General features: G+C 42.3%; 1 protein-coding gene across 1 annotated transcript in view; it reads left to right on the top strand.

The window, feature by feature from the left end:
- LOC126281474 (myrosinase 1-like) overlaps window positions 1-13,108 on the top strand; it is a 58,880-nt gene that overhangs the window by 13,940 nt on the left and 31,832 nt on the right. The window contains exon 5 of the mRNA XM_049980470.1: window positions 4,555-4,738. Coding sequence (XP_049836427.1) covers window positions 4,555-4,738 — 184 coding nt within the window. The remainder of the gene's footprint in view (window positions 1-4,554; window positions 4,739-13,108) is intronic.

The following is a 13,108-nucleotide window of genomic DNA, read 5'->3' as shown; positions in this document are numbered from 1 at the left end:
ACTGTCAATCACAATCGGCAAGAAAAGGTCTCAGGATCTGGCATATAAGGAGCGTCGATAAAATCACACCTTTCCTTCGGACATTGATTCCTACACATTTCGCGGTCGAAAACGCCTTTTTTGCTGTGAGACGGATGAGCAACAGAAAGACTTTGTTGACCATCTTTGATACTGCTGACATCTCCCGGACGCTTCAACCCATCTCCAACGACATCGTAACCTGGTAACCCCACTGAATTTGATATAACTCATTTGGAACGCATTGCGTGAGCGTTTTGTGATTTTGTGTACAGGATAGAGCCACTATGGATCGTTCGAAACCATTCGACGAAGTCTGAACGTTGTCCGAAGCAGCAAAGGGTGTTTATGCTTTTTCAGTGCTACTGTTTCACACTCTCCTTTGGTGTGATCACGGAAGGCTGCGACATTGAGACATGAGTGAATTAAACGGTGAAGATTCCCCCTAAGAAACCCACACCCAACTTCCAAATTCGGTAAAACCCTCGGTGGCTCCCACCCCCATTTATTGAGAATTTTATAAATGCGCCTTTACAGAGAACCCTACAAAGTAACCCTAAGCGTTTGCAGGCAGGCAACCACTTGACACACCTCTCATGTCATTTTCCTGCCTGCAGGTGCCTACGACTACTTCGCAGGTTTCTTATGGAAATGCACATTTTAAGAATCCTCAATAAATCAGGGAATCAGGGAGGGTGCCACGGAGAATAATGCTGAACGGGAAGAGGGTAGGCTTTATCCTTGTATCCACGCATTTGTCAGTGTCACACCGTTCCATGATCTGTCCACAGGAGCACTGAAAAAGCGTAATTACCGTTTCCTGCTTTGGGTCAAGTTCACATGTCGTCGGAGGTTTTTGAACGATACATAGCGGTTTCAACGTCGATAACAAAGCAAAAATTGCCCTCACACTGAAGATTGTTGAGGTCACGTTAAATAGGGTTGTTAGCCTACGATGTCCATAGAGACGGTTTGAAGCGTCAGGGAGATGTCAGCAGGATCAAAGATTGTCAGGAACGTCTTCCTGTTGATCATCAAATAGCAAACTATTGTTTTTCGACGGCGAAATGTGTGGGAATCAACGCCACAGGGAAAGATGTGATTTCATTCAAATGGCTCTGAGCACTATGGGACATAACTGTTGAGGTCATCAGTCCCCTATAACTTAGAATTACTTAAACCTAACTAACCTAAGGACATCGAACCTGTGACCGTAGCGGTCGTGCGGTTCCAGACTGAAGCGCCTGGAACCGCTCGGCCACCCCGGCCGGCTGTGATTTCATTGACGCCTGCTATGCCAACCCCTTAGGCCTTCTAGTGTTGATTATAAGCGTCAGTGTGATTGAAATGCTTTCCACGGCCACACACAAAAACCCACTTAATTTCAACTCTCAGTCTCGCGGTTCTGACCTTCATCGCAGAGGCAGCAAAAAGAGTTAAATGTGTTTAAGCCGATCATCCCATCGTGTGACACGTCCGTGGTGATTTGACCAGAATTTTGGTGAAATTTGGTGCGAATGTGACACCATTAACACATTTTACATATAACACGAAATTCTGACTTTTGGGCTTTTTTCGAGTATGGCGAATCCATGATTTTTTATGTTTCGTGGACCCACAGTGTGACATCGCAAGGGCTCCACGCTTTTGAACAGTTACAGAGAGACGCTGCAGGCACTTTTGAGTGAAATTTCAAACTTATTAGTCGCAACGGGAGGAAATTACGGTGTTCCGAAAGACTGACTCCTTAATTATGTTGCGCGGTATAGTTACAGAACAGGACAAGGAAGAGGTGGCAGCAAAACTGAAAATGATTTTAAGACACATCGGCTGTTAGGTGATCCCAGTTCACGACAGAGTGTAAAGTAAAAGTAGAAAATTTTTTTCACACCCGTGAAAGAAAACGATGGATACATTAGTACATTGTGATACAATTAAAGATGTTTTCTGTCGCTAAATTTTTTGTTATTTGAAAGACAAATATTTGGCACTTTCAACACTTATCCACGAATCATTCATTTTCTTTGTCTTTGGCAGAGAACTGTGTATTTCCAATTGTATTTTCTGCTCCAACGATTCCGTTGTAGCTGACTGCATGCAAGCAATCTTTGTGAGGAATGCACTTAAATTAATGAAAATAATATTAATTGCCAAGATTTACGGATAAAGTTCGTGCGTGAGCGAAGGTGTAGTGATAAAACTATTAACGAGCTAGATATTCACGCTACAGCGAGGACAGCAATTACACTGAATAACACTCCCTTCCGTAAGTAACGTATTATTTCCAGATGACAGACTAGGGCACTTGAAACCTTGACGTCATGGAATGATTCTGTGATTCCTTACGTAGCTCTTACTTAAGAACCATGGACATCACAGAGCATCAAGTACTTACCCGAGTCTAGACTACAATCAAGTTCTGACAGCTCTTGTTCACGATGGTGTAGTAGAGTTAAACGTTTCTCCACTGCATGATGTATCGACAGTTAATAGTCATGTCAGTAGATAATGTGGTTCTTCGCATTTTAGCGTCCGTCAGATATTTTAGTAACATTATTTAAGTAATCCAGAAAACAGTGATTGGGGCTGCATTGTGACTGCATGACAGAAAGTCAGGCGCTACAGATTTTAGCGAGTTAAATCTCTTCTAAGATTACGCTTTTGTAACATATAAATAAAGATTGTAGGTCTTTGCTAGCCAAACATAAATTGTAAGTGATACGACTTTGTCTCCCTTCAACGTTTGTATCGTCACAACCAATTCAGCGACTATGAAGTCCATGTGAACCCAAAATATAAAATACTTTTTTGGTCACACATGTCACATACGACGGAGCTAAATTTCGTATTAACTGCCAAAAATGCATGGAGTCGGCTATTTTTCAAATCTTCAATCTTTCAGTAGCTGACTCTTACACAAGCAAGAAAGCCAAATATGACTCGTTTCTCTAATGTTAACATACAGGGTGACAATTATTGAGTAATATGAAGTAAAACTGTCACAATTTCTGAACGGTTTGCGTTAGGACTTTCAACCTGGCAGGGGGCATGATTGGAATTAGTATGCGCATGCTCAAGCGCCTTAATTTTTCCGGTCATTAGAAGCTGAAAATGTCACGGTACAGCAAGCCTGAGCGTATAGCCCGTGTGAAGACCTACTATGCGACGAATAACAGCTCACCTGCGGCTAAAAGGAAGTGTTGCGACCGAGTTCCAGCTGAAGACAACTGGTCCAATTGTGCTAACAATCAAGAATTTGTTTCGCAATTTGAAAGAACGAGTAGTGTTCGTGATGACAGTGTTGGTCATCCAAAAAGAGTCAAAACGCCTGAAAACATTGAGAAGACACTCGCTGAGTTCCAAACCAGCCCCAAGAAATCGATCAGACGAGTTGCATAACTGGTTGGAGTGGAAACGCCTGAAAACATTGAGAAGACACTCGCTGAGTTCCAAACCAGCCCCAAGAAATCGATAAGACGAGTTGCATAACTGGTTGGAATCAACCGGGAGACACTGCGACGAACTTTTGTTGACGACCTTCATCTTGTCCCATACGGAATTCAAACCCATCAGCTATTAAGCCAAACGGCCATGGAACAGTGGTTGCTTTTCGCCAACACTATTTCCCACAGAATTGACGAACAGGATTTTGATATGAATATGGTTTGGTTTAGCAACCAACCCCACTTTCATTTGGATGGATTCGTCAATAAGCGAAATCGGCGAATTTCTGGGAGTGAGAATCCGCATTTCGCGATCGGGAAGTCTCCTCACCCTCAACAGATTGATGTGGAATGTCCACTCACGGAATAATCCGTGAGATATTCCTTTATGTCACAGTGACTGCCGAGTGTATGTGTAGGTTTTGGAAGATAATTTCGTCCCTGTTATCCAACGTGACCATGATTTCGACAAGATGTGGTTCATGCAAGGACGAGCTCGACCCCATCAAAGCAGGAGAGTGCTTGATGTCCTGGAAGAGTAGTTTGGGGACAGCGTTCTGGCTGTGGGGTACCAATGGCATGGGCCTCGATTGGCCGCCATATTCTCTGGATCTTTTTGTGGGGCTGTATTAAAGACAAGGTGTACAGAAAAAAACCCAAAACCATTGGCTGGTGTGTCAGCAGCCATTCTGGAGGTCAGCGGCAGCCTCGATGTAAGGTGCTTCAGCGGTCCATGAAGAATTTCGCTTTTCATCTGCTCCACATCATCGCCAATGATGTCAGACATATCGAGCATGTCATAACGTAAATCCGAACATCTGTAGTGACGTTTACATGTTGAATAAAGTGTGGGCACGCCGTAGTTTGTAACTAATTTACATTTCTTTTATGCAGTTCAATAACTGTCACCGTGGATTTCATATTCTCTGATCGGTACCAACATCAGTTGGGCTGAACATGTTCGAGCAAGATAGCATACTTTCAAGAAAGTTATTCTAAGACGCTGCAATCCAGTATCCACCCACAATTTGCCATATAACCATGTAAAATCGGTGGCGGCTAACGGTATAACGGTACCACGTCTCTGTTGTAGGTAAAATGGTGGACAACATTCAACGAGCCAATCACGTTCGTACGTGGCTACTCAACAAGCGGAGGCCAGGCTCCATCACAGAAGGCTCGCGGCATCGGCAACTACTTGGCTACACACACCGTCATCAGGGCCCACGCAAAAGTCTACCGCCTCTACGACGAGCAGTACCGCTCCACACAGAATGGTGAGTTGACCTTTTCCATGACAACTTAGAAAAATTATCCGTTTAAATAACTGACAGCGAACAGAAGACGCTGACAGAGTATGTGATTATTTGTATTCAAAGTAACCATCGTAAGGATCACAACACGTTTCGAAAGGTGCTGTAAACTGGAAGACAGGACTTATTTTGAAATCAGTCGAGTAATGATTCGTGACATCTGTCGTTTCAGAACAGTTTGACTCTCAGGTACCGAGCGAGGTGGCGCAGTGGTTAGCACACTGGATTCGCATTCGAAAAGTCGACGCTTCAATCCCCGCGTCTGACCATCTTAATTTAGGTTTTCCGTGATTTCGCTAAATCACTTCAGGCAATTGCCGGGATGGTTCGTTTGACAGGCCACGGCCGACTTCCTTCCCCTTCCTTCCCTAATCCGGCGAGACCGATGACTTCGCTGTTTGATCTCTTCCCCCCAAACCATCCCAACTCCCAGGTACAAATTCTTGTCAGATCAGGTAATATCTGTTGAAAATGAACATCAATTTTTGTGCTACTGTAATTTGGAGGGCGTCAGAGTTTATATTTCTATGGCGGAAGGGGAGGCAGTGTTGAATGGTTCGACAGGACCACCAGAAGGAGCTTCAGCTTTTCGTGGACGCAGTATACATCATTTCATTGACAATCATTTGGAATCGGGATTAAAACTGTTGCATCCCTGAAGATGGTGCTTTCTCATAAAGATGTCTCTCAGCCTCATGCCCCGTAAAATTCCCTAGAAATTTCAATCTTATATTTTCTGTTTATTTGCTGTTGTAGACTTCAGTCCAAAGACTGGTTTGGTGCAGCTTTCCATGCTATCTAGTCTATGCGAGACTCGTCATCTCTGGACAACTGCTGAGAGATTCATCCATCCATCCGTAAACAAACTGACGATTCCTTGATGAACAGGGATGCTTCTCACAACATGATCTTTTCACCAGGCTGTGCCCTAAAGATGTGTTTCTTTCAAATCTGATTCAGTACGTCCTCGTTAATTATTCCACCTACCCACAAAATCTTCAAAATTATTCTGTGGCCCCACATTTAAGAAGATTCTATTCTCTTTCTGTAAGACACTGTTATTCTCGTTTCGACTGAACACAAGGCTACACTTCAAACGAATATCTTCGGAAAATACTTCCTAACATTCGATGTTAACAAATATCAATTTTTGTGAAATGCTTTTCCTACTGTCACCAATCCCCATTTTATATCCTCTCTATTTTAGATACCATAAGTTACTTTTCTGCCCAAACATGAAAACTGTTTTACTACTTTTAGTATTTAATTTCCCAGTCTCAGTCCATCTGCAATATTGATGTACTTAAACTACGTTTCATTACCATTCCCCTTGTCTTACTTCTGTAGATATTCATCTTATAACTCTTATCAATTGTTATTCATTGTGTCAACTCGCGTTTCAAGTTCTTTCCTTTCTCTGATAAAATCACACAACTTTTATTTCTTATCCCTGGACCGTAATTCCCTCTGCACTCGCTTTCTTGGTTTCATTCACACCTCGCTTAATATACATACTGAATAGTCTATACATATTTCTTTTCTCAACAACTGATTGCCTTTCATGCCTTTCGACATTTATGATTGCAGTCTGCTTCCCGTAAGAACAGTAGTTAATCTTTCGCTCCTTATTCCTTATCTATTCTCCACTCACAATTTAAAAGATCTTACTGTACTCAGTATTAGAGAAAGCATTCCCTAAATCCACAAACGAATATAAATATAGATTTTCCTTCCTTTAGCCTATCTTCTAAAATAATTTGTAAGATACATATTGCCTCACGTGTTCTTGCAGTTCTCCGAACCCAAACTGATCTTCTATAAATAACTAACGCCACTATATTCTAACCATGTCCTATCAAACCGATAATTCCGAAATATTTACATCTGTCATCGCCTACCGATTTTGAAACTGGAGTTACTATATTCTCCCTTGGGTATTTTCATTTTGAATACCTCGTACATATTCCATGGCAGGGGCACAGTTTTACACAGCTGGCTATTCCAAGATTGTCAGTAACTCTCAGGGAGTGTCGTCTACTCCAAGGCTGTCACTTCGACTTTGGTCTCTCAATCCTCTGTCAAATTCTCCTCCCAGTAACGTATCTGTCTTCCCTCTTTATTTACTTCCTCTTGCCTTTCTGTAATGCCGAACAACATTTGATTCGATTCAGATCAGGTACACATAAGCACATACAATGTACTTGCTCAGCACGTAGTTGCTGCACTTTTGCCCTGAAAATGACAGGTTGGTCACCAGTCGCAATATCGGCGGCTTTCAACGAGATCATCCGGTTGCCTTCCCGTAAAGTTATTTAAAGAACGTATATACACTTCACAGCCACATAAAATTTTATTTTGGGCTAGGTGAACGCCCTCAGCGACAAACAAGGTCCCAGAAATATATTAATATGGCTCTATTGCCCCGATTACAACTAAGGTTTTCGGAAGGTTTCCGTTGATTGTAAGGTGACTGTAGGAACTAGTCAGCTCCATTTATCCCCAGTTGGTATCCCAAACTTCCCTACTATCAGACTGTCTGATAATTAGCTGAACAGAACCGCGTCTCTTTAATGGTCTGGATTTAGAGCATCCCACTCCACTTCTGGAGTGAAGAATGGAAAAAAAATCTATAATTTTGTCTCCATTTCCCTTGAACAGCCACTTCAGCTCCCCTTCTTTGCTTAGTAACGGATCTTTATACTCATATAAATGTTTATCTTTTCTACAAATGTATCTAATGTTTCTATGTTGTTGTTGTTGTTGTTGTGGTGGTGTTCAGTACTGAGACTGATTTGATGCAGTTCTCCATGCTACTCTATCCTGTGCAATCTTCTTCATCTCCCAGTACCTACGGCAACCTACATTCTTCTGAATCTGCTTAGTGTATTCATCTCTTGGTCTCCCTCTACAATGTTTACCCTCGACGCTGCCCTCCAATGCTAAATTTGTGATCCCTTGATGCCTCAGAACATGTCCTACCAATCTATCCCTTCTTCTTGTCAAGTTGTGCCACAAACTCCTCTTCTCCCCAATTCTGTTCAATACCTCCTCATTAGTTATGTGATCTACCCATCTAATCTTCAGTGTCCTTCTGTAGCACCAAATTTCGAAAGCTTCTATTCTCTTCCAGTCCAAATTATTTATCGTCCATGTTTCACTTCTATACATGGTTACACTCCATACAAATACTTTCAGAAACGACTTCCTGACATTTAAATCTATACTCCATGTTAACAAATTTTTCCTCTTCTATAGGTAGCATCAATCTTTTCCCTAGTCGTTGATGATTCTACAGCTTCACATTTGTCCTCTATTCATATCTAATCAGCCATTTTGGACTTCTCGTCAATCTCATTTTTCCTCTATCCGTATCTGATTGGCCATTGTGGACTTCCTGCCAATCTCGTTGGTAGTACTCACATAACATTTTGATATTCTTATATAAAAGTTTTTAATATTTTTAAAATTATTTTTAAAATCTTTATGTAACTTGCCATACGAGTTTATATCTCAGGGTTGTTATTCCTTCTGGATTTACTGTTATACAGGTGTTAACCTGAAGATTTTTTGTGCCACGAAACCGATAGTGATCCAATAACAATACAGCTGAAGCTGTTTATTAACACCCAAGATTACTTCTCATAGCTGTTGTTGCTCTCCATTCGGAGATATGAATGAGGACTTCGCCACTTCCGAATATTTTACCCAGGAGGATGCTATCATCATTAAGCCATAGAACAGAGCCGCATAAACTCACAAAAAATAACGGCTATAATTCCTCTTGCTTTCGTTCTTTCGCAGTACCAGCACAGCAACAACATGTTGGCGAGATGTTACAAAGCCAAATCAGTCAGTCGTTAAGACTGTTGCCTGCTGAAAAGGCGGCAGTTCCTCTTGAGGAAACATTGGCTTGTCTTGGCTTTCCACAGACACTCTTCCGTTGCTGTTGCACCTACGGTACGGTCATCTGTATCGTTGAGTCTCGCAAGTCACGACAAGATCTGTGGGTGATGGGGGTTACCTTATCTACTGCAACAAGTCTTTTCTTGAAGCAGAAGTCTGTCGGGCTGTGTACCAGCATCTGTCACAATATTTTGATAAACTATGTTGTTTTCCTTTCTGACTATCAAATGGCTCTTCTCGTCAGTAGTTTCATTTTATCCCTGGAAGCATTTGGATCCCGGGGTAAAAAGAATTTCCAGTCATTGCTGGTGTTCCGCACGGAATTCAGTCTGTAGGTATCAGATGTAACTTCGTTTCCGATTCCGCAGTTTTCGTAATTAAATATCTATGCGCTGCTCCGTTATTCTGTAATATTGATTTTCATATTCATTATGCTGAAATGTAGGCAGGAGACATACCTGCTCCACGTTATGCGACGCTTCTGGAATGGTTTCGCGACTTTTATGTCTGTTTCAGTTCCTCTCTAAATACTAGGCCATTAACAAAATGTTTCAGACGAATTTTGTGGAATACGTTGCTTTTTTGCGTAGTGTGCTTAGTTTTCAGTGTTTTCCATTTCAGACAGGATCAAGTGACATTCTCAAGTGATCATTATTGTCACACTTGGAGATGTTTTATAGCGAGCATGTCATCAAAAGTACGAGTTTGTTACATGATAGGTACTGACGACGAAACTGTATAAAAGACTATGTATATCTGCGGTTTACTTAGTGATCTCGCAAATAAAGAAAGAAATTTCTCCATGCTAAAAGGAGAAGCCGTCAACTTCGGCATCAAAGCGTACGAGAATTGTTCAAGTGCCCTCGTGTAAAGTGCTGTCGCATTCTACCCGAAAATGATGTGAGATATTCTACTTCTCCTGTACAAGACGCAAATATGTTTATAGTAAGTGCAATCATTATTGATTCATCAAATAAAATGAAAGATAAAAACAACACCGTATTGACAGTGTTTTGCACAAATTGCCAAACGTGTGATATTTTTACCGCTACTTGTTTCGGGACTACATAATCCCATTATTAAGTGCTATAAAACAAGGAAACAACTCAACAGACCGTAATTCTATACGTACTGACACACATCTAAAAATACTTCTATCGTCCTGTAATGTAACATTCGCAAAAACGTCTGTGCCATTAATAACATCGGAAGTAAAAATCCAGCAGCCAACAGTCATTGTCAAACATGAAACTCTTCATAGGAGAGCTCATGTTGACGTATTATACTCTCAAGGCTCAGGTGTATAGTGAAGGCAGTCTCTTTCACCTATAAAAGATAGCACGTTCCTGCAGCGCTAGGAACATCATATGCCAAGTCGTAGTAAATTCTACGAACCATCACTACACCTATGTTGCATCGTGTGCATCGATACAGAATGACCAACCGAAAACATTAAACCTAACGCCGGTAATTGGAATAAGTTTTTGGCTGCCGGCCGGGGTGGCCGAGCGATGCTAGGCGCTACAGTCTGGAACCGCGCGACCGCAACGGTCGCAGGTTCGAATTCTACCTCGGGCATGGATGTGTGTGATGTCGTTAGGTTAGTTTGATATAAGTAGTTCTAAGTTCTAGGCGACCGATGACCACAGCAGTTAAGTCCCATAGTGCTCAGAGCCATCTGAAGTTGTTGGCTGTTTCCAAGGGAGAACATCGCTAAAGTGGGCGCAGAAATGACCCATGGACATTTCTGTCTTCTCAAAGAACAAGCGTTCCTCTCTAAAAACACAAAAAATACCCACTTCCTCCAAATTTGATGGCAAACACCCTTTATCCTCAAAGTACAATACGCTCACGCTCACTCTCACTCCTGAGGTGCATTTTCACCATCAATAAGCCATTCGCTTTATTATTGAGTTCTTTAAACATTACCTTAAAGTTTCTTCCCATTTGGCCCTCGTACTTCATTTTACAATCCTTACTCTTTATCTCAATTAAAAACATTCTTGGTTGCAACTTGCTCTTTTATTAACAACGCCTTTCACTTTCGTGGAGCATCTTCATATTACCTTAAAACTTTCCTTTAACAAAATATTAGAGAAGAGAAAACTGCTCTGTGCTAGACTAAAACACGTATCGAATTAGATGGACCTGCCAACAGTGAATGACATTTCATGCTGTCACTTTCTTTCATAACCTACCTCTTACTCCATCCATTTCTCCACTATGCCAGTCTTATGCTTTAGCCTCTATTCCAATTTGTTGTCCGTCCTGAATGCAATTTTCACCTCTCCATTTTATATGAAATAATTCAAGAATATGACACCAACCTGTATTTCTGAGGGTTTTCTCGCCTTGTTGGTTTATGTGCCATACCGCTGCATTTGTCCTATTAAACCTGCGTTAAACCCATTTTCTGCCGCTACATGCCTAATTATTTTCATCCATTTATCCTTATTGTTAGGAATTAGCGGAATGCAGTTAGCCCTACGCACAGAATTTTTGAAGAAAGCTGATGTATGTTTATGAGGGTGGCAAGAGGTCTTATCATTTTCTGGGCCTGTTAACTTATGTTTCCTAAATATTCTTATCTTAAGCTTGTTGTTCATGTTTTCGAGACTCAGCCCAAGACAATTTACAACTAATGGTTACTCATAGTCCACTGTAAATAGTATATTCCTGTACATTTTTTAAGGTACCTACCCAATGCGTTGATTTCTTATTCCGGTCCTTGATAACTTGTCAGTATATTTCCAAAAATGTTCTGTGTATGAATATTTTACAAAAGCACTTATCGTTTTCCTTTTAAAAAAGCTATTTCATGTGTCAAGGAAGCCGAGGAACAAATACATTAATCAGCCAGAAAGTTATGACCAGCGACCCACTATCGATATAACCTCATCCAGGCTCTAGCAGTCTCAAACGGCGAGGAATGACTGCTAGTCAAACACCAGTTCGATGTATGTAGTAGGTGAGCGTGCTGTCTGTGAGCAGAATGGGGAAGGTTCGCGATCTATCTGAGTTTGAACGAGGGCAGATTGTGGTGATCCGGTGGCTCGGTATGATCATTTCGTAAATTACACAACTTGTCGGGCGTTCAGGGGGTGCTGTGGTGACTGTTTTCAACAAGTGGCAAAACCAATTGAAAGCACGTCCATAGGGCATGGGACTGGGCGAAAATCCCTCATTACAGATGTCGGATGTCGTAGGTTGGGCAGACTGATAAAACAGGTCATTCGGCTAACTGCTCGGCAGCGTATAAATGTGTCTGAAGACACTGTGCACCTAACACTCCCAACGACGTGCCACTTCAGCCGATGACCCAAGCATGTGCCAATGTTGACACAACGGAATCTGCAACTACGACTAAAATGGGCACGTAATCCTCGACACTGGAAATTGAGGCAGTGGCAGAGCGTTGAATGGTCTGGTGAATCTCGATGCCTTCTTCATCATGCCGATGGAAGGCCGCAAATTCATCGCCTCCCAGGGGAACAACTTGTTGACATCTGTACTGTGGGACAGAGACAAGCTGGCGCTGGCTTCATTATACTCTGGGAAACATTCATGTGGGCACTCATTGGTTAGGCGGAGCTCGTGCAAGGCACCATGACGTCACGGAGTATCGTGCACTGGTTGCAGACTACTTACACCCCTTGTGGGCGATCATGTTTCCCGACGGCCGTGACATTTTTAAACAAGATAATGCACCGTGTCACAAGATCATGGGTGTGATTTAGTGGTTCGAGGAATACAGTGGCTGTGCTGGCCTCATAGCACGCCATATCTGAACCCGATCGAACACATCTGGGATGAGATTGAACGTGACGTCAGAGCTCATCGGCCCCTCCTCAGAATTTGCGAGAATTAGGTGACTTGTATGTCCAGATGTGGTGCCAACTCCCTTCAGCGACCGACCAAGGTCTCATTACTTCTACGTCCCGACGCGTCGCCGCTGTTAACTGTGGTGGACATACCAGTTATACGGCAGACGTTCATAATGTTCTGGCTGAACAGTGTAAGTGAATTGAGGAGTGACATTAACAAAATCCATCCGTAGACACTGAGACGGGACTTAACAGCTAAGATCACCAGTCCCTAAGCTTACACACTACTTAACCTGAATTATCCTAAGGACAAACACCCACATCGATGCCTGAGGGAGGACTCGAACCTCCACCAGGACCAGCCGCATAGACCATGACTGCAGCGCCTGAGACCGCTCGGCTAATCCGGTGCGGCATGGCACAGAAAATCTTATATTGTATTCATATGGGCTTTGAAAGTGGTAGGTAGACGAATGGGACCTTCTACATAGGAAAGAAGACTTGCAAAAGAATTCATCATGCAATGGAGAACTAAGGAGTCTCTTTTACATCAGTAAAAGCGTAGGACGGTCCCTGATGCTACATCATTTGTTGGCGGTGTAATCTA

Source organism: Schistocerca gregaria, chromosome 7 (assembly GCF_023897955.1).
Source record: "Schistocerca gregaria isolate iqSchGreg1 chromosome 7, iqSchGreg1.2, whole genome shotgun sequence".
Lineage (NCBI taxonomy): Eukaryota > Metazoa > Arthropoda > Insecta > Orthoptera > Acrididae > Schistocerca > Schistocerca gregaria.
Note: the sequence above shows the minus strand (reverse complement) of the source record. Positions and strands in the feature narration are given on the sequence as shown.